General features: G+C 64.3%; 5 protein-coding genes across 15 annotated transcripts; 2 read left to right on the top strand and 3 right to left on the bottom strand.

Annotated features, from left to right (window-relative positions):
* Positions 1-186: 186 nt before the first annotated feature.
* MRPS34 (mitochondrial ribosomal protein S34) lies at positions 187-1,513 on the bottom strand. The gene is made up of 3 exons (XM_008506573.2): positions 1,142-1,513; positions 957-999; positions 187-871 (listed from the first exon to the last, which is right to left on the bottom strand). Exons 1-3 carry the CDS (start codon positions 1,460-1,462, stop codon positions 579-581), a joined length of 657 nt encoding a protein of 218 aa, XP_008504795.2. The 5' UTR covers positions 1,463-1,513; the 3' UTR covers positions 187-578.
* Positions 1,514-1,585: 72 nt separating this feature from the next.
* On the top strand, positions 1,586-10,622 carry EME2 (essential meiotic structure-specific endonuclease subunit 2). The gene is made up of 8 exons (XM_070568858.1): positions 1,586-1,823; positions 2,165-2,301; positions 2,684-2,776; positions 3,569-3,660; positions 3,853-3,946; positions 4,124-4,239; positions 4,391-4,580; positions 4,665-10,622. The coding sequence occupies exons 1-8, from the start codon at positions 1,586-1,588 to the stop codon at positions 4,833-4,835; spliced, it is 1,131 nt and encodes a 376-aa protein (XP_070424959.1). The 3' UTR covers positions 4,836-10,622.
* SPSB3 (splA/ryanodine receptor domain and SOCS box containing 3) lies at positions 5,295-11,537 on the bottom strand. Its single transcript, XM_070568860.1, has 7 exons — positions 11,296-11,537; positions 9,836-9,973; positions 6,952-7,129; positions 6,656-6,843; positions 6,477-6,579; positions 6,272-6,397; positions 5,295-6,058 (listed from the first exon to the last, which is right to left on the bottom strand). The coding sequence occupies exons 2-7, from the start codon at positions 9,959-9,961 to the stop codon at positions 5,718-5,720; spliced, it is 1,062 nt and encodes a 353-aa protein (XP_070424961.1). The 5' UTR covers positions 9,962-9,973; positions 11,296-11,537; the 3' UTR covers positions 5,295-5,717.
* On the top strand, positions 11,392-17,628 carry NUBP2 (NUBP iron-sulfur cluster assembly factor 2, cytosolic). 11 transcript variants are annotated; one of them, XM_008506566.2, is made up of 8 exons: positions 11,605-11,845; positions 13,500-13,681; positions 14,607-14,725; positions 14,874-15,072; positions 15,790-15,944; positions 16,045-16,155; positions 16,304-16,373; positions 16,953-17,628. In XM_008506566.2, exons 4-8 carry the CDS (start codon positions 14,919-14,921, stop codon positions 17,096-17,098), a joined length of 636 nt encoding a protein of 211 aa, XP_008504788.1. In that variant the 5' UTR covers positions 11,605-11,845; positions 13,500-13,681; positions 14,607-14,725; positions 14,874-14,918; the 3' UTR covers positions 17,099-17,628. The 11 variants fall into 11 exon arrangements, with proteins under 11 accessions (XP_070424962.1, XP_070424964.1, XP_070424963.1 ...); XM_008506565.2 differs by having other exon boundaries at positions 11,770-11,845; positions 13,454-13,681; XM_070568866.1 differs by having other exon boundaries at positions 11,776-11,845; positions 13,445-13,681.
* Positions 17,629-18,618: 990 nt separating this feature from the next.
* Positions 18,619-22,615, bottom strand: IGFALS (insulin like growth factor binding protein acid labile subunit). The gene is made up of 2 exons (XM_008506562.2): positions 21,872-22,615; positions 18,619-20,707 (listed from the first exon to the last, which is right to left on the bottom strand). The coding sequence occupies exons 1-2, from the start codon at positions 21,930-21,932 to the stop codon at positions 18,906-18,908; spliced, it is 1,863 nt and encodes a 620-aa protein (XP_008504784.2). The 5' UTR covers positions 21,933-22,615; the 3' UTR covers positions 18,619-18,905.
* Positions 22,616-24,380: the final 1,765 nt, after the last annotated feature.

Below are 24,380 nucleotides of genomic sequence, written 5' to 3'. Positions count from 1 at the left end.
CAGGCCCACCCCAGCCCCGCTGTGGCCATGGGGTCCGCTCAGGCCTCCCCAGCCACAGGGCGCCTGCTCGGCCCACCTCGCACCACCTGGCCAGTTGCACCAGAGTCTGCCTTCCCCTCCCCACAGTCCTGCAGAGAACGTGCTACGTCCCCGAGCCCCCAACTCAAACAAACTACGACCCAGGGCTACTTCATTTGCTTTTATTCGCGTTCACAGCTTCTGCCTGGATCCTGGCAGAGGCAAGATGTAATGCGGAAGGGGAGGCCGCCTGGTAGTGACAGGTGCCAGCGCGGGGCCTCCACACCTGCTGGCCCCGCTGCTTCCAGCTTTGCCCCAGCGGCCGCCTCCCGCGTGGCCCCCTCGGTCCGAACTGAGTGTTGGGTCAGCAGAGACAGAGGCCAGATGCAGAGTCTGGCCTGACCCCTTTCCACCAAAACGCAGAGCCTCAGAACAAGCCCCTGGGAGGTCGGGTCCAAGCTCCCGAGGAGCTGATGTAGGCATCGTCCAAAGACATTTTCTTTCATCAAAAAGGGTGCCTGCCGCTCACACCCTTCAGGCAGCCTCCCGGTTCGGGCACTTCAGACGGGGGTGCCCTTGGCCTTTCTCTTCGCCTTCTGTTTCGCAGGGTAGTCCCAGGGACCAATGCCTGCCCTCTCCAGATTCAGCATAGGCTCCTCGGTGCTGCTGTCCCCGTTTTTCTGTCGCTCTGCTAGGATCATGGCCCGGAGGAGGGGCGGGTAGGGCACAGAGCGCGGAGTGTCCTCGGGCACCGGCGTGAAAGCCGTGAAGGCGGCCTCCTCGTGCTTGGGCACCAGCCGCCAGTCGTGGTACATGACCTGCTCGATCTCCCGAGCCTCGCTCTCCGTCCTTCCTGGGGAAAGAAGGCCGGGGTTCACCGCACACACTCGCGGGACGGTCTGTGGCCAGCAGCCCCCACCTGGTCTCCCACGCCTTACCCTTGAAGGTCAGGATGCCCCAGGCCTTCCCGTGGTCCAAGTTCTGCAAAGCAAGTGGGGAGGGAATCAGCTCAGAGAGCTCGCTCGCCCCCAGCTCAGCGGCCGGAGACCCCCAGCCCAGAGCCGCGCGCGGGGGAGGTGGCGGCGCCCGCGGGGCGGGGCGCGGGGCGGAGACGGGGCAGCACCTGCGCCGTGTAGTCGGGCCGCACGCGCGTGAGGCGCCAGTAGCACGGCTCGTCGTGCTGCCACAGCCAGGACTTGCGCGTGACCAGGCGGCCCAGGCCGAAGAGAGGCAGGCGGCCGAGCAGCTGCAGGAGGCGGCTCTCGCGGCGCGCGTCGCTCCAGGCCCGCGCGGGCAGCCGGCGGCCCGAGGGCGGCCGCGTCAGCGTCTCGTAGTCCAGGGCGTAGCGCTGCGAGTCGCGCGGCCGCTCCCGCTGCTCGCGCAGGGCCCGCACGCGCCGGGCCAGCTCGGCGATCAGCCGCGGCCGCACCTTCTTCCGCGCCATGGCCGCGCCCGCCGCCGCGCTCCGGCCGGAAGCCGCCGCCAGCCCCGCCCGCCGCCGGAAGCGCCCGGTGTCCCCGACAAGGCGTCCGGCGCGACCGGAAGCGGCGGAGAGGCCGGGCTGGCCATGGCGAGGGTCGGGCCCGGGAGAGCCAGGGGCTCGCGCCGGGGCCGGGGCCAGCGGCGGCCCCCGACCTGGGAGATCTCAGACTCGGACGCCGAGGACCCCGCCGGCTCGGAAGCCGACTCGGAGGCCGCCGCGAGGGCCCGGGCCCCGGCGAAGGAGCGCGGGGCGGCGGCCCAGGCGCTGCGGCTGCTGCGGCCCGAGCAGGCCGTGCGGCGCCTGGTGGTGCGCGTGGACCCAGGTGCCAGGGCCGAGGGGAGCCCCGGGCCGAGGCGGGGGCGGGGCCTGGGGGGCGCCGGAGCCCGGGCCGTGCTCACTGCGCGCTTGTCCGGCCCAACTGCGGGCGGGGCTGCCGTCGAGGCCGCAGTTGGCCCGGAATCGGCGGCCCTTCCCGCCTGGGGAGCTGGCTTAAGAGACAGACTCGGCCATGTGGCCCGATCTGCACCCTGGGAGCCGGTGTGTTTGTTAATCAGGGTGTTTGTACCGCGCCGGCCAAGCTGTGGGTTTGCTGTCTCCCCCTCCCCGCTAGTGTCTTCACGTAGGGGGAGGAAGGAGTGACAGTTGTCTCTCCCGCCATCCCAGCCATCCTGGAAGATGCTGGCGCCGACATCCTGATGGAGGCCCTGGGCACCCTGGGCTGTGAGTACCAAGTGGAGCCCCAGTGCCCGGCCCGGAGCCTCAGGTGGTGCAGAGTGAAGCCAGACCCTTGCCCCCGCAGTGTGAGTATCCCGGGTTACTGCCACCAGCAGCCCCATGTTCTGGGTTTACAGAGTGCAGCCTGGGTTCGTGTTTTCTGTCTGTGGTTTCACACGAGGCATTGGTCCTGAAAGACAGCAGCTGTGGGGGGGTGTGTTCTCCAGACCAGTAAGCTAGGAACGGGGAACACTGAGCTGGTGACACCCAAGTGGCTCTGCTGGTACGCTGCAGGGCTGGGGTCCAGAGCCTGAACTCAGCTGCATCCTGGGCTGGTCTTGGAGTCAGAACACTGGGCTTCTGTAGCGCAGTCCTGATGGAGCCTCAAAGCTGCTGGGGTGCCCAGACGGAGGCCCTGGAGCATGCGGGGCTGGGGGTGGGCAGCCGTGCCCCTGGATGTCCCCACAGGTGCCTCCTGAGGTGTGGGCTGCAGATGAGCAGGACCTCCTGCTGCTGCTGGAGCCCGAGGAGTTTCTGCAGGGTGTCGTCCAGCTGACCCAGGTACTCACATGGGGGCAGTAGAACTTCTCCACAAATCGTGAGCAGCTGGGTCCCCGGCCACACGCACTCTTTGCCAGTCCATGCTCAAGGAGGGAGGGGCGGGAGAGGGCATGTGGTGGGCTGGGGCGCCTCTGTGGTCAGCAACCACCAGATGTTCTGGGTGAGATGGGGAAAGCCAGCTGGGCTCTTGGCCTGGGAGCAGAGGGGAGCCACTGTTGCTTCTAGAAGCCAGAAGCCAGAATGAGGAGGGTCCTCTGAAAAGCTGAGTCAGAACTCAGAGGTGATAAACTGGTGAAGCTGTGGACTAGGGCTGCGGGTTGCGGTCCACTTGTGACAGCTGACAACACAGCCTCCACCTGGCTGGAGGAGAAATGGGGACTGCTCAGCTGATGATGCCACCAGAGTGGCATTAGCTTAGACCTTCTGCCGGATCCTAGTGTCTCAGGCTCGGCATCTATGGAGCACTTGATGTATGGCAGGCAAATGCCAGGCTAGGGGCAGAGGTGGACCAGGAATGGGGGTGGTTCTCAGTCCAGCTCTTCTAGGAGCCTGGGACCTGCCCATCAGCTTTCGTGGGTTGTCTGTCCCCTTAGCTTTACAGGATGCACAAAGCTGGTTTTTAAAGAGAGCTGGCTGAGCAGAGGGAGTCCACTCCAGTCTCCTCCCAGAACCACTGGGTCATTCTTGGCCTTGTTCCTCTTCTCTCTGGAAACTGGTGGTGGCCTGGCGGCCTGTGGCCCCCGCCTGCCACAGCCCAGAACAACACGCATAGTAACCCTTCTCGGCTTGCAGATCTGTGGCCCAACCTGCTCAGTGCCCTGGGTCCCTCCTGAGAGCCATGCCTGCCCCCACCTGGCTGTCATCGGGCTGGACGCCTACCTGTGGTACTGGTCCCCTAACACCCTTAGCAGGCCTCACTGGGACGGGGGAGTTCGGGGGAAAGGTAAGGGTGGCTTTGAAGACTGCTGTGACAGCTAGCCACCTCCTCCGGGTGGGCTCTAGGGGAAGCAGGAAAACTCAAGGAGGGTGGGACGGACAGGGTGTGGGGAGCTGGAGGGACAGTCATCTCTGCTCAGGTCCCGCCAGCCCAGCACCCAGGAGATGCGGCAACCAAAGAATCCAGCGGTGGCCTGTGCTGAGCCTGCAGTCGGGTGGCCCGAGGTGGAGGAGGTGAGGCTGGTTGGGTTGGGTAAAGTGGTTGGCCTTGACCCAGGCGCTTGGGCTGCTCTCTAAGGCCCAGCAGGGGCTGGGGTTGGTCCCAGGGTCACACACAGGGTTGGTCTCAGCTGGGTGTCCCCCAGGGGAGCTCTCCTCTGAGCCACACCCACAGGCAAGTCTCCTCCTCAGGCCCTGGTGCTCCTACAGCTCTGGGCGAACCTGGACGTGCTGCTGGTGGCCTCCTGGCAGGAGCTGAGTCAGCACGTGTGCGCCTTCACCAAGGCCCTCGCCCAGCGCCCCTTCCGGTGCGTGACCCCCACCCTGGCTGGTGGCTGCAGTGGGAGCGGGGACAGGAGTACGGAAGGCCTCTAAGGGCAGAGAGGGCTGAGAGGTTTGCTGAGCTGGGGGGCTGGGTGCGCAGAAGGGACACCTCCCTACAACCGTGCCCATTTGCAGGCAGCACCGGGAGTCCCAAGCCTTCTCCTTCTGCGTGGCAGGGCGCTGGGCCGCAGGCGAGCAAGTAGCAAGAGATGGCACAGGGCTGCGGGGGGCCTGGCGGCGGCAGATTACACAGTTCAACCGGGTCAGCCCGGCCGTGGCCGAGGCTGTCGTCTCCGCCTTCCCCTCCCCTCGCCTTCTGCAGCAGGTGGGTCCCCAGCCCACTCCCAGCCCCCAGGTATGGAGGCCAGGTCCTCCAGGCCTGCCCTGTTCATCCTCGTGCCTGTCTTAGGCATATGCAGCTTGCAGCACGGAGCAGGAGCGCCTGGCCCTCCTGGCGGACCTCCCCGTGGAGGCGGGTGAGGGTGTGCGGCCCCGGAGGGTGGGGCCTGACCTTTCACGCCGCATCTACCTCTTCTTGACTACCACTGACCCTGACCTCCTGCTGGACCTGGGCTCCTGACAACGCCTCCCGCTGGACAGAACACAACCCACCCTGGGGACTGACCCAAAACCAGGAGGCACCAGGGGAGGGGAGCAGGGAAAGCTCTTGGATAACGGATGAGCAGAAGAGGCAATTCTCACCAGGAAACGCCAAACCAGCTGGAGAATCTGGAGAGTGTGGGGTGGGGTTCGTGTACCCTGGGCTCTGTACACATTAGCCGTGAGACTGGTGGCCAACTGGGATGGTCAGGAAGGGCTGGGGAGTGCCCAAGGTCCTCACTGGGGGGACAAACGCTGGTCACCTGGAGACTTGGGGGTGGCACCTTCAGAGAGAAGCAGTAAGACGAAGTCTCGAGAGAGAGAAGAGAACAAGGCCATCTCCTCTCAAAGGTGTTGCGACACAACCAGACCCGACGGGAGAAAAGCCAGGGCACCTGTGCGCCCGGGAGGGGCTGCTTTAACTCTACTGCCACGTGGGTGCCAGACGCAAACCGAGTTTATTACCGTCACTTCAGTCTCGGAGGGAGGAACGGCAGCTGACAACATGCAAAGCAAGTTAAGAAAGACCCGAGGCTGCCAGCGACGGAAAAGCTGGCCTCCGGCGAGGCCGTCCTCCTCGGCGGCAGCGCACAGCCTCTGGGCCCAGCTGCCCGGGCCCGCAGTCTGAGTCCCCAAGAGCCAGAGCGCTGTGCCCAGGAGGCCCTGCACCTGTCCCAGGAAGCAGATGGACTGGACAGCCTTGGTCTCTGGGTCACAGGGCCTGTCCCAGCCTCGGCGGCAGAGGAACAGCGAAGACAGCTCAGCTCCACTCCTCCCTCTCCTGTTGCCTGGAGGCAGGGGCCGAGACGACTCTGCCCGGCTCTGGTTGCGGCTGCGGAAGGCAGTTTCCACGGAAGATAAGTTAGGTCCGTCGACAGCGCTTCCTCTGGCAGCGCCGGGTCTCAGGGCTGCTGGGACCGGCCGAGGCCTTGGGCGACGGTGCCGGGGACTTGCGGCGGCCACAGCTCATGCTCAGGACCCAGCCCAGCTTGTGGTGCAGCACCTGCTTGAGGCCAGGTGGCAGCGGCAGGCCCTCGAGCGTGTCCCCCGAGTCGGGCCGCAGCTGGCGCAGGCGGTAGCAGCACAGGTACTGCAGGGAGGTGATGCTGGCGCACGAGCGGATCACCTTCATGCTGCTCTTGGCCGCCGTCGAGCACACCATCGGGTAGAACTTCTTATTCTGCAGCTTGGTGGCCGCCACCCCTAGAGAAGGGGCACATCCTCCTAAGGTAACTGAGGACGCCAGGATTCCCACCGGCCCTTGTGCTGTCCAACCCACTGGGGACCCTGGGACCTCAGGCCTCTGCGAGGACAGCCCTTCAGAAGCCTCGGGGTGCTCAGCCCGGGCCCCGTGTGCACTTCCCTCGGGGCCTCGGCAGCAGGTGTGCGGTCTCCATGGGCCGCGGGTGCCCTCACCTATGCACTTCCTGTTCTTGAAGAAGGTCAGCGTGCCATGCCAGGTGTCCAGGTGCACCCCGATGATGGAGCCCTGGCCGAACCTTGAGGAGAAGCTCGTCTTGTCGCCCTTGTGGTGGAGGAGGCCTGGGGGCAGCAGGCTCAGGGTGAGCCCTCCTGCCTCAGGGCCCTGCCCAGCCCTGCCTGCCCTTGGGGCCCCACGCACCCGTGTAGGAGAGGCCCCAGCTGTCCTCGTCCCTGCCGAGCAGGCTGCAGAACGTGTGGTGGTACTTGTCCAGGTCCACGTCTGACGTCCCAATGCCCACCATCTGGGAACAACAGGCGGGCAGAGGGGGCCCGGGGCTAGGGCGCCCAGCAGCTCCCCCCACCCAGCTGGCCACTTACCATGTCGGTGCCGTAGACGGGTGAGGTCATCTTGATCTCCCAGAAGTGCTGGCCCTCCCCCAGCTCCTTGGTGCCCCGGATGGCCGCCGTGCCACAGCTGTACTCCATGTGGAAATTGACCTTCCGATTGTCGCAGCTCAGCAGAGTGGCCGAGGACTTATTCAGGTCGTCCCAGACCCAGTCGAAATCTGTGGGAGCCACAGGCCCAGGCTAGGGCAGCCTCGGAGCCCTGCCGGGCCTCCCCACCCGGCCCAGGAGCTCCCCGCCAGCCCAGGCGGCCTGCGCCAGGTGCTCACACTCATCCTCCTCCCCGCAGCGGCAGTCCTTGCCCCGGTGCGCTGCGTGCAGGCTGCTGCAGAAGGAGGCCTCACTCTGACTGTCACAGTCGCAGAAGGACTCCCCAGTGACGGGCACCGCGCTGGGGATGGACGGCGGCAGGGATGAGTACTCGGGGTCTGAGTCTGAGTCACTGTGCTGGGAGAAAAGGGCAGGCTGTTCCCCCAGCTGGCCCTGTCCCTACCGCCTGCCCCGAGCCCACCACAGGCCAACAGTGGACGTCTCTGATGCCCCAGGGAGGGATCCAGAGGACCGGCCTCCAAGGGCTTCCCTGGGGCCCAAGTGCACAGCCAGCCCACCTTTCTACAGTGACCCTGGACACCTCCTCCTGGCACAGGAACTGGGGAACCTCCTTCCCAAAGGCCTACTGCCCCACTGGCCTCCTGGGAACGGGCGCAAGGGCTTAACCCCATTTCTGCACAGCCAAGAGGGCCCTGGAGGCCCAGCCACTAATGAGCCACCAGGCGGGGCTGCATGCTCAGCCATCCCGTCTCCAGGCAGCTTCCTGATCATGAATACGCTACAGCCCCACTGTGGGGGCTTGAGGCAGGGGCGTCCTGTGGCAGAGGCGAGTCTTGACCCAATGAAGGGGTCAACACCTGTCCTGGGCAGTGGCCCCCTTGTTGTCCATGCAAGGGGTGGCTCTTAACCTGTCACCAAGCCCTGACAAGCCCAGCGCTTCAGGCTTTTGACACAGGAAACCATTCAGTGGGGACCCAGCCATCTGACGAGGGGGCTGGGTTATGGCACCTGACCCAAGCCCAGCAGCCAGACGCCCACGCTGAGATGGCCAGGATCTGGTGACCAGCTGACCCACAGCCCTCCCTGGAGGCCAGCCAGGGATGTGCCCTGGGCACCTAGTCATTCCTGCTCTGAAGCCACACAGGCTCTCCAGACATGCGCCTTGGCTCTGGACCCAAGGCCAAACCGCAAGGGGCTGGGGTTTCACTGCCCGGGGGCCAGAGGGTGCAGACAGCCACTGCGGCTCGGCCCCCACCCTCTTTCCCTCGGTCTCTGGGTGCTCATCTTGCCTCCCTGCCCTCTGCAGACCTGGGGCAGATCCTGCTGCCCTGAGAATAAGGCCCACCCCCACCAGACCCCTGCCCAGGCCCCCTTCCGCCTTCCGCCCCGCCACCTGTCATGTCCACAGTCCCCAGGGAAAAGGGCCCTTTGCCCCTGGATGGTGGCTTTCAGACATCACTCCAAAGAGGCATGGCCAGCCCCTCACTGCACATGCGTCCTCTTCCTTCTCACCGCACCCCGCCTCACGTTGCCCTTCGTCCTCTCCAGCTGCCCCCTCCCCCTAGAACAGACGCTCCTTGGGAAGGGGAAGGGCCTGGACCTCCCTTCTTCCCTGTCACACCAAGGCCCACGCAGAAGCTCCAGGAGTCCGCGGGAGAGCCTGAGCTAAGGGAGCGAGGAGATGGAGCCCCAGTGAGAGACAGACACCAGACAGGAGACGCAGCAGGCTGAAAGCCCCCCGCCAGCATGGAACAGTGGGCCCCCCAAAGCCACGGCAGGCCCACTGCTAGCCACAGGCAACCCCTTCCCACTGAGGCAGGAGCCAGGAGCACAGAGCTGAGCACCACAGGCCCCGAGGTCAAGCTGGGTGGCAACCAGCATGCCAACCCCCGGGACAGGGCACACCCAGCCTCGCTGCAAGCCTTAAGGAGAGCATGACAGCAGAAGAGACAGGTGGGTGTGCTCACCCTTCAAAGGTGTCCAGGGTCACATGCCTGCCCGCCCCGCCCACACACACAAGTACTTCAGGCCCATTAGGTGACGAGACAAGCTGTGAGCGTGTGTCAGACACTGTGTCCCAGCCCCATGATGCCTCTTGCATCCCACAGCAATGAGCCGGCAACGCAAGCACAGACACAGGAGCACAGACTGCTCCAGGCCTCGGGTCAGTGGGAACTGGAGGAGGGGCAGGAACACTGGCCTGAGCAGGGGGGTCAGGAGGCCCCAGGAACGGGCCCAGGACGCTGCCAGTCCAGAGCTGCAGCCCCCAGGCTGGCAGTTCCGCGGGGCTCAGCTACCCTTGAGGGAGGAGAGGCACCCCCCTATCCCCACCCAAGACACTCGGCTAAGCCAGGGTGACAACACCGGGTGGCTGTGACAGAGCAGAGCCAAGTCACCCAAGCATCACCCCTGCAGGGAGCAGCGGGGTGACTCAGGAGAGAGCCAACTTCCCCCCCCAGTCTAAGAGATTCAGAAGCCAACTGAGAGCCGCCCCCGACAGGCACAGAGGCTGTACCGCATCCTGCCCCGCAGGGCTCAGGCTCTGGCTCAAAGCTCTCAGGACATCAGGCAACCGGCAAGGGACAGATAGCTGAGCTGCTCTTCCCACTGCCTCCATGCTGCTGGGTATCCCAGAGCTCAGGAGTCGCTGAGACGGGGAAGGCACAGGAACTTTGGGCTTCAAGAATCAAAGTTCTTTAACATGTAGATACACGAACATAGAGCACATATTTGCGCAGACAGAGGAACAGCCAGAAAGATGCACAGTGGGTTAACAACTACTTTTGGCAACTGGTTGGGCAAATAGAATGGGGACGTTTTTGTTGAACGAACTGACCAAAGAATCAACTGCCACCCTCTTCAGAGGAAAGAGCAGAGACAACCGTGCTGTGTGTCCTGAGGTCCTGTCACCCCGGGGCACGTGGGCCCTGAACCAGGGTGAACAGCCTGTGAGCAGAACGTGCACAGGACAGTGGGCTCGGGGCTGGCGCCTCCTCTGCCCTCAGCAGCATCTTTCTGTCTCACTCCCTGTCCAGGCAACGCCTGCCTCGGGTGTCCCCGCACCTTAGTCCAGCCACGTCCGCCTCACTCACTGGGACCTACCTGCCCATCAGAGTCGTAGCCCCAGCTGGCGGTCCCGGCCAGAGCCATGGGCCGCGCGTCTGTGTCTCGGCGCGCTGCACTCAGCACAAAATGCCACGCTCTGCTGCTCCGGGGGCGCCTGGCCATGGCCGACAGAAACTGGAAGAAAACAGGGTCTGAGCAAAGGAAGGCTTGCAGCACAGCGGAGGGTCTCCCCGCAAGCCCACACTCTGCCCCCGGCCGGCTGTGCCAGACCCACAAAGCTGAGGCCAAACCGGGGCCCAGGGACCTCTCTTCACAAACTTGTACCTCACACCAGGATGCGAGCACCTGGAGGAGAACCAGGTAGAGCGTGTGCAACGCCATCCAGACATCCATGACTCTCCGACCCAGTCTCGGTCCCTCTCCCAGCTCAGTCTCCCGAACCCAGCTGTTTTGCCTGTCCCGCAGCCATCTCAAAACGCCCCTGGCTCCTCCTCCATTGTCGAGTTTGACAAATGGCATCTCCAGCCTCCCAGTTCCTCATGCCAGGCACGCGGCAGTCATCCCGACAGCTTCCTCCTTCCCACCGCTGCCTCACGCTCCCGCACCCGCCACGCCACCTCCAAAACATGTCCTGAACCCATCTCTCCATCCCCACTGCCACCACGCCCTCCCCCCTACACAACTCTCTCCGCTCTGGCTCCTCCCACTTCACTCCCGACCGCCAAGCTTTTCCAAACACAAATGCTAACAACTTAAACAAATCTTAGAAGTCCTCAGGGCTTGCCATTGTTCTTATGATAAAATGCAGAGTCCTCCAAGCCTACCGAGTTCTCCTGCGCCCTTTGCCCGGAACGGCCTTCCCCACCCCTCTATGGCTCTTAGCTCCCACACGCGACTTATAGTGACATGTGCGTTTCTACGATCCTCTCCCGCCTGGCTCCCCCCTGGACCGAACCCCCAGGAGGGCAGGCGCTGCCCCGGTGAGGCCCCGCCAGGCTCGCAGGCCAGCGCGCCAGGGAGGGAACGCAGCGCAGCTTTCGAGGGACGGTAGCGCGCGCCTGCAGACCCAGTTCCCCTCCCGCCGGCAGCGCGGCCACCCCGCTCCCTCACCGCCCGGCCCGGCCGCAGCCACAGCAGGCGGTGCGCGCGGAAGGAGCGGCCCCGAGACGGGCCCCGCCCCGGAGCCGTGCAGCGCGCCCCCAGACCCCGGAGCAGCGGGGCATTTCGAAACGGGCCTCGTACTAATGCCCGTTTCGAGCGCTGCTGCGGGAGTTCCTCCGGGCGCAGCGCGGTGGGCCTACCGCTGCGGGGCAGCCACCGCCCACTGCCCGCTCGGCCTGCAGCGCCGCCGCCGAGCCCAGGCCCTCCCGGCGCCGCCGCCCGCGGGCACAAAGGCGCGGCCGGGCCCCACCGCCCGCAGCTCCCGCAAGGAGCGGCCGTCCCGAGCCGGGCGACGGTGGGGCCCGGGAGGCGCGGACGCGCCCCGCCGCGCTCACCTGCAGCCGCTCCGCCGCCGCCGCGCTGCGCCGGGCCGGCCGTGACCTACTTTCCGCTCCCGAACGAGACGTAAACAATCCCCGCCCCGCGGCCCGCCCCCCGCGCCGCAGTGGCTCCGCCGCGCAGGCGGGCGCGCCCGCTCGGGCCTTCGGCGGGGGCGGCCATGCCGCACAAGCCTCTTGCCGAGAGGCTGCTGGCCCTGTCAGTCCTGACTCGACGTCCCCATTGGTCGATCTCAAGCGCCCGGAGACAAGGCCCGCGCGGCCACTGGACTCGGGGCAGGAAGGGAGGCGGCCCCATAGTCAGGCATTCATACGGAAGTGGGTCCGTCTCCGGTACGCCGTCCGCGCCGGAATCTGCGTGCACCCCCACGTGCGAACTGATTGGTTGAGGGAAGCGCGAGTGGCCTATCAAGAGGGGTCAGTGGGCGGGCTCGCGCTGCTCATTGGTCCGAAGGCTCTTCACTCTGGCCTGAAGGCGGGGGGGGGGTCGCCGGAGGAAGTGGACGGAAGCCGCGCGGCGCCGCGGGAGGGATGGAGGCGGCCGCGGGTGAGTGTGCGGGACCCGTGGGCAGCGTCGGGTCCGTGCAGCCGAGGGGAGCGGAAAGGGGTCGGCCGGCAGCCGCTCGTCCGGGCTCTGGGCTTTTAGCAGGTCGTCCTCTTAACGATTGCGTTACGGCCGCAGAGGTGCCGTGTGGGTGTGCACGATGCCTTCAGGGGCGAGTCGGCGGTGATGACAGCGCCGCGCGTGCATGTGCCGCGCAGGGGACCGTCGTCCGTGTCTGCAGATAACACAGACCAGTTTTTGATGTGAAAAGCAGAAATACTGCCCCGTTTTATGCCGTGGGTTTTTGATTTGGTGGCCTGGTGATCCGGAAGCTTTGAATCTTAGATTTTAAACAGGACTTCAAAAGAAGTCGTAAGTGCTGAGTTTTAAAGAGAAGAAACTAGGACCTCACACGCCTCTAATTCTCTGTGGAAGTAGTATTCTAGCTTTCTAAGCCTTAGAACTTAGAAACACGGAAGTGTGTGGGACGGAATACACGCAAGTAGGTGTGATCGGATTTGCACAGGTGAGCCAGAATAGGCTCCATAGGCAGTGGTTGGGCACGTTACCTTCTAAAAGACCTACGTCTGGTATCTTGGGCACCAAGCTCTTAGACCGCTTTACTCATCCATCAGTTTATAAATGTAACACTGGAGAAAAACATCTGAAACGGCTTGTTATGATAAGGCCAGACTTACTGCAAAGTGTGAAGATTATCTTCTAGATTGAGCCAGGCTTCTTTTTTAACCAGGGTTGAAAAAATGCACATTAAAAACTCAAAAGGCTGGGGCCGGCGGGGTGGTGCAGCGGTTAAGTTCGAACGTTCCACTTCTCTGGCCCCGGGTTCACGGGTTTGGATCCCAGGTGCGAACATGGCACCACTTGGCTAGCCATGCTGGGATAGGCGTCCCATATATAAAGTAGAGGAAGATGGGCACGGATGTTGGCTCAGGCTCAGTCTTCCTCAAAAAAAATAAAAATAAAAAAAACCTCAGAAGGCCTAATGGGGTATGCAGGAAAAAGCCAAAACACAAGACCTCCCTGTGCCCAGAGGCTTTCCAGAGAGATTCTTTGTATACAAAAATTTACCTATTTGTCTAGTGTATCAAATAATCGCTGTTGGGCGGACTTAGTAAGGAGGCTGTCAGGGGCTTGTCTGTGAACGGGGCCTGAGGTCCTTCTGTGGGCAGCTACTGCTTTCCTTTGCCCCTTGCAGCACAGTCTCCCACAGTAGGCACTGGGTAAATACGTCATTGCTCATCTACTCATAAACTTTGTCACTTTACTTAAGAGTGAAAGGTTCTCGTGATTGACCCCTAAGGATTGCTGTGTGAGAAGTTCACTGCTCCTTCCAGTTACCTGAGCACATCAGGGTCCTTTTTGATGCTCAAGCAGATAAAATTCCCCACTCCCACCAGTGGGGAAAGCAAGTTGTCACTGCTGGGAGATTGGCTGCACAGAACCGCACTAACAGCAGAGGAGAAATCAGGATCCACAGTGGCTTGGTCTTTCCCGTCACCCTGCCCCTCCCCCCCCACAGAAGTGAAATTGACACCTAGCTAGCTTTTGGTAGTAAAGCAATGCAACTAACAACCTTCTAAGTTGCGGCAGGGGTGACCTCGAGCCCAGATGTCAGGGGCTTGGTGTTTGCTGGCAGAGATCTGGATGGGGAGTGTGCCCTTTCCTCGTCACCTTACAAGATGTCCCAGCCCCGGCTGCTGGAAGGAGGCCTGGGAGGAGCACTGTGACGCATTTGTGACAAGGACCTGCCTGAAAGCCAGGGCGGGTGCCCTCCGAGTTCTCCCTAGGGAGGCCTTGGAGGCCTAGCAAGACCAAGAGGTGGGTCAGGAGGAGGGACAGCATTTATGTGTCGTTTGCTGAGCTTCTCCCAAGGGCCCGGGTGTGTGGCGAGGGTGCTGGAGAGAGCAGCTTGTTGGAGCCCAGCGGGAATGGGGATGGTGAGGCCCCCAGGGCGCTGAGGCAGGAACCTGGGGGTATGAGGCTGAGGGCTGTGTGTATGCAGATGGCACACCTGTGGGGTGGCAGTGATTGAGATGGTGAATATTCACTCGGTGTCAATTCGGGCTCATTGGAAGGAAGAGGAGCTGGGGCAGAATGGCTGGCGGCCACAGGGATCCAGAGTTGCTGGGCCCGAGGCCTGCCTGAGGAGCGTGCATCCTGTGGCTGCCCTTTTGTACTTGGGGCTTCTTAAGGCCCGGCCAACACAAGAGCAGGCCTTGAGGTAGCCAGGTGATGCTGGGTCCCCAGAGCTGTAAGTGTCCCTCCTGAGAACTAGAGCCCAGGGCTGCCTTGAGTCCTCTTCTGACCCCAGGGGAGCAGGCTGGGAGCCCACAGATCAGACGTGGGTCCTAGGAGCAGGGGTAGGAGCTCCCCCGGCACGGACATACCACCAGGCTGTGACGATGTTCATCTGCGCCCGTTTCCCATTGGAGTCAGCTGGGAGCTGGCAGTCTCTGGGTCGTTTCACCCATGTGCCTGCCAGCTCACAGGTGTGCAGTCACACATGTGCACACTAGAAAGAGGAGTGGTTTGGGGGCATTGCCTGCCCTAGCAGCCCCACTTCAGATGGGAGCGGGGGCAGCAGCTTTGGAGGAACCAGCAGGTCAGCGGTCAGTGGGGTGAAGGGCAGGTCTCAGGACTCAAATGTGTGAGGTGCTTGGTGACCCTGTGGGGAGTGAGCAGTGAAGAGCATCTGGTGTGAAAGGCCCTCCCTGCTCACCTCCCCTCTTATCCTCCTGACCAGAGCCTGGAAACTTGGCCGGCGTCCGGCACATCATCCTCGTCCTCTCGGGAAAGGGGGGTGTTGGGAAAAGCACCATCTCCACGGAGCTGGCCCTGGCCCTGCGCCACGCGGGCAAAAAGGTGCGACCCCCCCCCTCTTTCCCCTCCTGAGCCACCTCTGCCCCTTGGGGGTGGACACACAGGGCAGCCGGCTGGTTTCTTCCTGCTTGACGGTGTCCCTGCCTTGGGAGGCCCCTATACACCATGTGCATGTCCTGCCTCCCTGCAGGTGGGGATCCTCGACGTGGACCTGTGTGGCCCCAGCATCCCCCGCATGCTCCGGGCACAGGGCAGGGCTGTGCACCAGTGTGACAGTGGCTGGGTGCCTGTCTTTGTGGACCAGGAGCAGAGCATCTCCCTCATGTCCGTGGGCTTCCTGCTGGAGAAGCCGGACGAGGCCGTGGTGTGGAGAGGCCCCAAGAAGAACGGTAATGACCGGGCAGGGGACAGCCTCTTCCCGCGGCCCCCTCCATGTTCAGTTAAAAAGCTGCGTGGGAGCCAGGCCAGCTCTCCTCCCGCCCCGGCCTCCCCACACAGCATGGCCCTCGGGTAAAGCTGGAGCGTCTTCACTTCTAAGCCACTGTCCGCGGCTCCCATGAGCAGTCAGCGCATGCGCGTCCAGCTACCGCGTCCCCACCCCTGGGGCAGACAGGGCTGGGCTGCTCAGACAGGAGGCCACCCATGCTGTGGCGGATGCTGTGGGGGCGCCGAGGCTGGCCTCGGTGCCCTTGCACCAGCAGGTGGCATTAAGCCCGTCTAACTGGCAGTGCGAGGCCACCAGTGGCGAGCAGCAGGCTGGGTTGGGGTCTTCAGCACATGCCAATGGGTGTCCCACCGCAGGTGCCATCTCTCGGCCAAGAGTGCTGGAGGTGCTCAGCCACTCCTGAGAAGGCCACAGCTCACCGTCCTCGGCTAAGGCCTGAGCAGGAGTCTGCAGGGGTGGAGGGGGCCCAGCAGCTGGGGAGAAAGGAGTGCTCCTCGGGGCAGGGATGGCCGCCCTGCTGCGCCACCTGCTCCTCCCGTGCTGGCTGTCCTGCTGTCAGCCGGCCCCGGGGCCTGTGGAGCTGGCTCTGTGCCTGGAGGCTGGTGGAGGCACTGGGCTCAGGGAGCCCCTCACAGGCCCCGGCCTCCCTGGATCTTTGCAGCGCTGATAAAGCAGTTTGTGTCTGACGTGGCCTGGGGACAGCTGGACTATCTGGTTGTGGACACGCCCCCAGGGACCTCTGATGAGCACATGGCCACTGTGGACGCCCTGCGCCCCTATAGCCCCCTGGGGGCCCTCGTGGTCACCACACCACAGGTACTGCACCCTGGGGACGCTTTTCCCTGCTCTTCACACTCATCTTGGCTGAGTTTCCGGGATGCCCACTGGCCAGTCTCGTGTCTTTGCCGGCCTTCAGGCGGTGTCCGTGGGGGACGTGAGGCGGGAGCTGACCTTCTGTAGGAAGACGGGCTTGCGGGTGATCGGGCTCGTGGAGAACATGAGCGGCTTCGTCTGCCCGCACTGCGCGGTGAGTCGTGGGGAGGTGCTGGGCGGATTGCCAGCCTGGGGTGGGGCGGGGCGTGGGTGACTGGGGGGCAAGGATGCTGCCATCCCTGGCCCAGCCCCTCAAGTGTGGAGAGCGAGTCCTGGAGGGACTCCATGCCTCTGTGTCCTAGGAGTGCACCAACGTCTTCTCCAGGGGAGGTGGCGAGGAGCTGGCCAGACATGCTGGAGTCCCCTTCCTAGGTGAGCAGTCAGGGCCACCCCCTCGGGCCTCTGCCCTGGGTGGGCTGACCTGCCTGTGCCCCCAACACCTGAGAGAGAGAAAGATGGCAGAGCCAGTTCCTCTCGTCTGCCTCGAGCTGTGGGTTTCAGCTCATCTCTGAGAAGTTGGTTACCACTAACCAGCCGGAGAGAGCTGCCCTGTTAGGGGAACGCTGGCCCCACCCCAGGCTTTGAGGGGCCCCCACAGCTGAAACGCCTGCTGGGACCCTGGAGGAGCAGAGGGGCAGCTGTGGCTCCGGGAGCGCCTCTGTCAGGGGGCACCGGTGGTCCCTGCCGGCTTGTCTCCAGTGCTCGTCCTGCACCGTCTCCAGCGGGCAGAGCGCGGGAGTGGGGTGCTGCACCTGCTGGGCCGGCTGCCGGCCTTCGAGGTGGAAATGGAGCCCGAGCACCTTCCACGCCTCAGCGGGAGCGCCAGCGGGGTGTCCACTAGATGCAAGCAGTGCCGACAGGCTCCTGAGGGGCAGTGGACATGCCCTCCCGGCCCGGACCTCCTCTCACCGCCTCACCCCTTCCCCGGCCCCTCCCCTCCGGTCTTCACAGGCTCTGTGCCCCTGGACCCCGAGCTCACAAGGAGCCTGGAGGAGGGCCGAGACTTCATCCGGGAGTTCCCCAAGAGCCCTGCGTTTCCCGCCCTCTCCTCCATAGCCCAGAAGATTCTAAACGAGACGCCTGCTCAGCTCCCCTGACCAAGGCGGCCTTGAGCACCTCCTCCTGGCCACGTGGGTTTTAGCTCACACACTCGAGCAGGGGTCCTGGGCGCAGTTCCCAGGACCCACAGAGGCTGGCCCTTGGCTGTCACATGCTCGCGTCTCCCTGCTGGGGCCCTGCCCTCAGAGACATTTCCGGTGCTTGTGCAGCATCTTGGCATCAGAGCTGGTGACCGTGAGTGGCTCTGCCAGGTTGGCCTGGGGGCCCAGGGGACATTGTGGGGTCCAGGTGCCATGGCCTGAGCCCTCTGGTGACATCACATTCACTCTTCACATCTCAGTATTCACACGCCCGACAGGCGGACAGGCTGCCCTTCCCAGCTGTCCCCACATTGTTCACACAGCTGGTGTGTCTGCAGGCTTGCCAGGCCACTGCTGTCCTCAGTGGCCCTGGGTTCTCAGCAGCCTGTGAGTCTGCAAGAGATCATGCTGACAGAGGGGAACACCCTGTGAGGTGCTACACTTGTAACTTCAGAGGAACTCACAATTAAACAGGTCTTACCGCCCTGCTTACGAGTCTGATGTTTCTAGATCTTTCCGCCCTGGCCCCGCTTCTCTGCCGCAGTGGCTGCATCCTAGAGCAGGCAGCGTTCACTCCCTGAGTCCGGGGGCTGGGCCAGTAGTGCCATTGTCAACAGGCCTCCACAGACTCGGGCAGGCCTATCCTTGTGCTGAGTCAGGTAGGAGTTTGTGGAGGAATTTGTGATGGCGAAGAAACGGGTGAGTGGGGACGCCTGGCCCCCAGAGCCAAGTGCCCACCACGTCCCTCCACAGTGTGGAGACCTGGCAGAGCCAAGCGCAAAGAGGATGCATCTGGAACGCAGTGAGAGTCCCGGGGCTCTGTGCTTACCTGCACCCTCTCAGCAGGCCAGGAGGGAAAGCGGTTCCAGGAAGCAGACTGGTGGTGCTGTGTGCCCTCCTTTCCAAGGGGAGAGGTTGGGCTGTCAGCAGAGCCAGGGGTCCAGGATGCAGCCTCAGGTAGCACTCCCCGGGGGAAGGTGGGAAGAGTGATGGCTGCGCCACAGACGGAGGTTTCCTGGAAGGGGGGTGGGTGGGGCTGTGCTGAGGCGGTGGCGTGCGGCAGGGAGCCGTTGAGGGGTTTGGATGGGAACACATGATCCTGGGGAGTGAGGCTCGGCCCCACTCTGGGCCCACTCGGGCCTCCACTGCTAACTACTGGGCCTCTCGGAGCAGCGGCCACCATAGCTCGGCTCTGGCTTCCGATGACCAGGCTGCCTCTGAGGACACTGCCCAAAGAGGAGGGCCAGGACCAGGACAATGAGGTTCTGGAAGGACCTGAGTAAGTGCCCGCCACTCCTCAGGTCAGGGCTGGTGTCCCAGGAGGGCCCAGAGGTCGGGGGACGTGGAGAGAGTCCAGGCACAGGAAGGGGACGGACTGCGAAGGGCACACAGCATGGAGGGCATGGCGGGGTGGACCGCAGCAAGCCGGGGCCAGCGCTTCCCTCCCCTCCCCCGAGTGTTATCCCTGTGGTCGCACGTTGTGTTTATTAGACTGCTTTAATTGATGACAGATGGGGAGGGCTGTGCCCGCCCGCCCACCCCCCACCGTCCTGGTCAGGTCCTCAGGGACCAGGCTGGTGCCCACAGGTCCTGAGCCTGCACCAACAAAGCCCCAGAACTGTGTGTCCCCTGGAGGAGGGACCCCAGCAAGTGTGCAGTATGGGGCCTGGCCCCCGAAAGCTGAGGGGCCATGTGCCCGCAGGCTCCGGTGATGCTGAGGGCCCGTTCTGACCCCAGGGCGGTGTCCGGCCGGGCAAGCCTCAGGTCAGCAGTGAGCAAAGTGGGCCTCGCTGATGTCCCGCAGATCGAGGCCCAAGACGCCAGGAGGGCTGGCACAGGTGATGTTGTTGTAGTTGTACACGGCGGGCTGGCAGTCATCCCCCTCCACCACGGCCTGGACGAAGCGTGGCACGACGGTGGGGTGCTGCAGGGCGAAGGCCCTCAGGGCCTGGAGGGGGCAGCTGCAGTCCCAGGGGTTGCCCTCGAGCCACAGGCGCTCCAGGCTAGGGGGCTGCGGCACGAAAGTCCGTAGGGAGTTGTTCCTGAGGCTGAGGTAATGCAGCCGCCCCAGCTGCGAGAGGACCCCCTCGGGCAGGGCCTCCAGGTGGTTGTGCGACACGTCCAGCCAGAAGGCGCGCTGCAGGGGCCCCAGGGCATCCGCCGACAGTGCCGACAGCCGGTTGCGGGCGAGGAGCAGGTACTCCAGCTTGCCGAGGCCGTGGAAGAGCCGGCCGGGCAGGTGCGTGAGCTGGTTGGAGGTGAGGTCCAGCTCGAGGAGCTCCCCGAGCCCCCACAGGCTCTGCTCCTCCACGGCCACGATGCCGCTGTCCTTGAGGAAGAGCCGGCGCAGCCCCGAGAGGCCGGCGAAGGCGTGCGGGCGGAGGCGGCCCAGGCAGCTGCCCTCCAGGTGCAGACTGTGCAGCTTGCCCAGGCCCTGGAACACCTGCTCTGGAAGGTTCCGCAGACAGTTGCCAGAGAGGTTCATGACAGCCACGTTGAAGAGGCCGAGGAAGGCGCCGGGCCTGACCTCCTGGATCTGGTTGTTGTTGAGTGTGAGCACCTCCAGCTGGCCCAGGCCCTCGAAGGCCTTCTCCGGCAGCTGCCGGATGCGGTTGTGGCCGAGCTGCAGCTCCTCCAGGAAGTGCAGGTCCTTGAAGGTCCGGGGCCGCAGGCCGGCGATGGCGTTGTGCGACAGGCGCAGCACGTGCAGGCCCAGCAGGCCCGGGAAGGTGTCCTCCAGGAGGCTGCCCACGCGGTTGTGCGACAGGTCCAGCCAGCGCAGCGCCTTCATGCCCAGGAAGGCGCCGGGGGCCACGGCGGCGATGAGGTTGTGGTCCAGGTAGAGCTTCTGGAGCTTGGGCAGCTTGACGAAGACGTTGGCCTTGACGCTCCTCAGGGCGTTCCTGCTCAGGTCCAGCTCCCGCAGCTCGGCAAGGCCGCAGAAGAGCGCGGGCTGCAGGTAGGCCAGCTTGTTGCCTGCCAGTACCAGCTCCCGGAGGTTGGCCAGGCCCTGGAAGGCCGTGTCGGGGAGCACGGCCAGGCTGTTCCAGCCGAGGTTGAGGTTCCAGAGGTTGCTCAGACCCTGGAAGAGGCCCTCGTCCACCCTGCTGAGGAGGTTGTTGTTGAGGCCGAGCGAGGCCAGGCCCGGCGTGTGCAGGAAGGTGCGGGCCGCCAGGCTGCGCAGCTGGTTCCGCTCCAGGTGCAGGTGGTACAGGTTCTGCAGGCCCAGCAGTGCCTGGGGCTCCAGGCCGGCCAGCCAGCTGCCCTGCAGGTTGAGAAAGCCCAGGCCTGAGAGGTTCTGGAAGGCCGCCGCGGGGACAGAGGAGAAGTTGTTGCCATCCAGCCACAGGGCCCTGGTGCCAGCTGGGATGCCATCCGGCAGCCGCGTGAGGTTCCGGGAGCTGCAGAAGACGCCCAGCTCGTCCGTGTAGTCGTCGTGGCCACAGGTGCAGACGGCCGGGCACTGCAGGCCCTCAGCGTCCCCCGGTCCTCCGGGCTCTGCGGCCTCCAGGCCACAGGGGCCCCGTGCCGCCCAGGAGACCAGCAGCACCACCAGGGCCAGGCCTCCTGTGGGAGAGGGGTGTGGGGGGGTGGCACTGAGGGCGGATGTGAGCCCTGGGGTAAGACCTGGAGCCTGCCAGGCCTCAGCCCACACCCGGGGCCGCCGTGGAGCTTAGCCCCGGACGCAGCCCGTGCCTGTAAGAGGGGTGCTGTTGACCAGCCTGGAGAAAGGGCCGAGCTGACAGTCGCAGTCAGCCCACTCAAATAGGACATCTTCTGGCTCAAAACGGACTGTCCTTTCCACCCCGCAGGACCGATGGGGTGGCAACGCCTGTTCCAGAGAAAACTGAGGGAGGCGCACCTGGTGATTAGGCCATGTGGCTGTCCGTGTCCCCAGGGTGGACACTTGAGCTGGGCCAGGCTGCCAGGCGAGCCTGGAGGAAGATGTAAGTGAGGGAATGAACGTCTGGAGTGGGCCTGGGTGGGTACGTCCTCAGAGCCCATGGGGGCTGGACAGCGAGCTGGGCACCCACTGCCCCGATTAGGCCCTCAGATTAGGGGGCACTCACCCGCCGGCTCCCTGGCATGGGCAGGCTGCACCCAGGGACTTGGCTCAGAAATCCCAGCACTGGGGTGGGGAAAGGAACACGCAGGCCTCGGGGACACGAGACCCTAGACCATTGACCCACCAGGGGTCAGGCTGTGCCTCAGGACAAAGGGCACCAGGCTCCCCAGCAACAATGTCCCAAAACCTCCGCTGGGCACTGGCTGCCCACCGCATCAGGCCCGTCCCTGCTCTGGGAGAGCGCAGGATCCTGGGGTGGGGGCACAGGCAGTGCCGGAGGGTGCCTCACAGCCTGCTGGGTGGGGCGAGGCCTCTTGAGGGGACAGGGGAGCAGGCCCTGGCCCAGCAGAGCGTCCAGGGTGAGGCCCCGGGGGGAGAGGTGTGAGGAGACGCCCGCCCTGCCTTCTCCTCGCCCTTCCGCCCCTGCACTCCCATCCTGGGCCCTCGGGAAGGAGAGGAGGCGAGAAGAAGTAGTGGAGATCCTCTGGGGCTAGGTGCAGCTGTGGCCCCCAAAACCCCCAGCAGCGATATCCTCCCAATGGGCTCTCAGAGTCCCCCAGCCCACCCCTTGCTGAGCCTCCCCTGGGGGCTGCCCCTTCCCCAGCAGGCTTGGGCACAGGGTTGGCCACCCCCAGAGCCACTGGCCAGAGCACTCAGGGCCTCACCTCTCCTCAGGGCCATCCCGCGTGCAGAGCAGGCCGCAGGCAGGCAGCGAGCAGGGTGCATCTGCCGGGGCCGGCTGCTCCTGCCCTCTGGATTTCTCCACCGCTGGGGCAGCCAGCGCCCTGTCACCGGCCAGCCCAGCTCTGCTGGCCCGGGCTCCGTTAACCCCCTCGTGCCGGGCGGCCAGCATCAGCACCAAGGGCCTGTGGTGCAGACAGCCTGGGAGAAGCTGGGGGGCTGCTTGTGCCCTGAAGCCGCCGTCCAGTTCCATGGGGGGCCGTGGTGCAGCTCTGAGGGCCAAGGGTCCTGTCCCCCACCCCCTGTCCTCCTGATCCCACCCCCATCTCCCTGCAGGACTGGGCTGGGCAGAGCTGGGGCAGCAGGCAGGTGAGAGCCAGGGTGTCCCTGGGGCAGCCTGTGAGAGGCTGGTGCTCAGGACAGGTTGAGGGATCCAGGAGAGGAGGCCCCTGTGCTCGGCTGGCCGTCTGCCCATGGGTGGGGGCCCTGGGACAGCTCCTGGGGTCCTCGCACACAGCCAAAGGCCATGTGGGGGTTAAGCAAGAGCCACCATATTTCCCAGTGGGCCTGCCCCTCTGCCTTGGCACGGTGACCACCCCTCTCCCCCTCCCCATTTCCTGACAGTCTGGGCGGGGTCCCACTCAGGCTCCCCAGGGCTTCTCCTGTGACCTCAGGGTGAGCTGGTGTCTGGCCCTGCCCCTCCCCCGGCCTCTCTTCTAGGAACACCTGGCAGGGCCCCGGCGGCCCTGTGTTTGTCTCCCTGGCGCCGCCCTCCCAGGGAGAAGGTGGGGGATGGCCTGGCTCAGGGCCCCCATACTGTCCTCCAGGGCTCCTGTGGGGGTACAGCCACCCTGTTCTGTGCACAGGCCACTGGGACTGTGCCCAGGGCCTTGCCTGGCCTGAGGTCAGCCCCGGGTCAGGCAGGGAAGAAGGCTACCAGCTGGAGTGGCCTCGAGTGAGGGTAGCCCGGTGCACCCTCGCCCCCAGCCCCTGGCTCTGCTCTTCCTGCTCCGACTACGTCCCCTCCAGGAGCTGGCAGGTGCAGTGCGGCCCTCCAGCGCTCCCCTCCCTCCTCTCCCCAGGACCCATCCTCTGGCTGTCAGCTGTGCCTGCCCCCTAGTCCCTCTGCTCTGCCTGGGGCGGTGGGCTTGTGCTCAAGAGGGACTGGGAGGGGCTGGAAGGGGCAACACCAGGTCTGGGGAGGGCGAGGCTCCTTGAGGGTTGGGGGACTCTCAAAGGGAGAAGGCAGGGCTGCATCCTGGGGGCGTGGACGGTGGGGAAGGGAAGCAGGAAGGTGGGCTGGTGCTGGCCGCACCCCCTCCCCTCCCCCGAGGGGTCCAAAAGCTCTGCTCTGGCTGTCTGTGGCCTGGCCACTTGCTGGGCCCAGGAGAGGCTGGGGGCCCGGCCATGGAGACCCCTCTGGAGCTCCCGGGCCTGAGGCATTGTGGGAGGGAGGCAGCTTTATCTCTATCCCTTTATTGAGCTTTGATTTTTTCCCAGGTCATTTCTCAGCTTCTCTTCTGAGAAATTATAGATCCACAGGGAGAAAGTCCACACCCAGAAAATTACACAGTAAACATACATTTACACAGTAGAAAGTGTGGACTCAGCAAGAGCTCCGGCGCCAGCCAGGCCTCTTCTCCAGAAAGTTCCCTGCATGGAGGGCCCTCTCTGCCTGACTGGAGGCCGTGAGGGCTGAGGTGGGAGCACGGGCACGCGGACTGGGACGGGAGAGTCAGCATCCGGGGTTCACGTCTGGACGGGAGGACGGGAGACTTCCTGTGAATCCCAGTGGATCTTGGGGGGGGACCCGCATCAGGATTTGGGCCACGGGCCTGGGTATTCTCAAACCTTTCTTGATCTTACAATAATGTCAGTGTGCAGCCTGCTCAGTTCTAGAAAGAATGCCTCTGTCCCTGCCCCCGGGCCACCTCTGGTCCCTGCTCCCCCAGAGGGGCCTGTCCTGAGTCTCAAGCTGCTCACTGCCCGGGCCCCTCCTCCTGGGTGACTGCCCGAGGGTCTCCCCGAGGACTCTGGTGTAGTTCGCCTGTTTAGATCTTCGCGTAAGCGGGGGCTCACAGAAGCACTCCATCTGGCTGCTTGTGTGATGTGTGATTCAGCCAAGTCCTAGATGCAGTCAGAAATGTCATGGGATGTGCTCATCCATCTGCTGCTGACAGACACTGAGTTCACTTCCTGCTGCTACGTGAGCCTTTGGGTCCGGGTCTCCTGGGGCACTGGGCGTGCCTTCTGTTGGTCCTAAATAGAATCACTGGGACCAGGGTGTGTGTCTTCTTGGCAGGTGAGGCCAACCCTCCCTGAGTGTCAGGGGGTCACTCCCTCCTGGGGCCAATGGGGGTGCCCTTGATGCCACAGCCCACCCTGTCTCCTCTTGCCCCCCAGTGGGAGAGGCCAGTGGCTTTTACTGTTCCAAGTTTCCTCAGTCACCAATGCAACAGCGGCTTTCAGAGACTCGCTGGCCAGTAGGTCGTC

This window comes from Equus przewalskii, chromosome 12 (assembly GCF_037783145.1).
Source record: "Equus przewalskii isolate Varuska chromosome 12, EquPr2, whole genome shotgun sequence".
Classification (NCBI taxonomy): Eukaryota; Metazoa; Chordata; class Mammalia; order Perissodactyla; family Equidae; genus Equus; species Equus przewalskii.
The sequence above is the reverse complement of the archived record's forward strand: the minus strand, read 5'-3'. Positions and strand labels throughout refer to the sequence as shown.

Excerpts from the sequence above, each read along its gene's own strand:
- MRPS34 (XM_008506573.2), bottom strand. The coding sequence starts at position 1,462 with ATGGCGCGGAAGAAGGTGCGGCCGCGGCTGATCGCCGAGCTGGCCCGG. Across the intron at positions 1,000-1,141 it reads GGCCCGACTACACGGCGCAG|AACTTGGACCACGGGAAGGC; the intron begins GTGCTGCCCCGT and ends CTTGCTTTGCAG. Across the intron at positions 872-956 it reads GGGCATCCTGACCTTCAAGG|GAAGGACGGAGAGCGAGGCT; the intron begins GTAAGGCGTGGG and ends TTCTTTCCCCAG.
- EME2 (XM_070568858.1), top strand. The coding sequence starts at position 1,586 with ATGGCGAGGGTCGGGCCCGGGAGAGCCAGGGGCTCGCGCCGGGGCCGG. Across the intron at positions 2,777-3,568 it reads GTGTCGTCCAGCTGACCCAG|ATCTGTGGCCCAACCTGCTC; the intron begins GTACTCACATGG and ends CTCGGCTTGCAG. Across the intron at positions 3,661-3,852 it reads GGGCTGGACGCCTACCTGTG|GTCCCGCCAGCCCAGCACCC; the intron begins GTACTGGTCCCC and ends ATCTCTGCTCAG.
- SPSB3 (XM_070568860.1), bottom strand. The coding sequence starts at position 9,961 with ATGGCCAGGCGCCCCCGGAGCAGCAGAGCGTGGCATTTTGTGCTGAGT. Across the intron at positions 6,580-6,655 it reads CCGTCTACGGCACCGACATG|ATGGTGGGCATTGGGACGTC; the intron begins GTAAGTGGCCAG and ends TGTTGTTCCCAG. Across the intron at positions 6,059-6,271 it reads CAAGAACAGGAAGTGCATAG|GGGTGGCGGCCACCAAGCTG; the intron begins GTGAGGGCACCC and ends CCCCTTCTCTAG.
- NUBP2 (XM_070568861.1), top strand. The coding sequence starts at position 11,460 with ATGCCGCACAAGCCTCTTGCCGAGAGGCTGCTGGCCCTGTCAGTCCTG. Across the intron at positions 15,945-16,044 it reads TCGTGGTCACCACACCACAG|GCGGTGTCCGTGGGGGACGT; the intron begins GTACTGCACCCT and ends GCCGGCCTTCAG. Across the intron at positions 16,156-16,303 it reads TCGTCTGCCCGCACTGCGCG|GAGTGCACCAACGTCTTCTC; the intron begins GTGAGTCGTGGG and ends TCTGTGTCCTAG.
- IGFALS (XM_008506562.2), bottom strand. The coding sequence starts at position 21,932 with ATGCACCCTGCTCGCTGCCTGCCTGCGGCCTGCTCTGCACGCGGGATG. Across the intron at positions 20,708-21,871 it reads CGGGATGGCCCTGAGGAGAG|GAGGCCTGGCCCTGGTGGTG; the intron begins GTGAGGCCCTGA and ends CCTCTCCCACAG.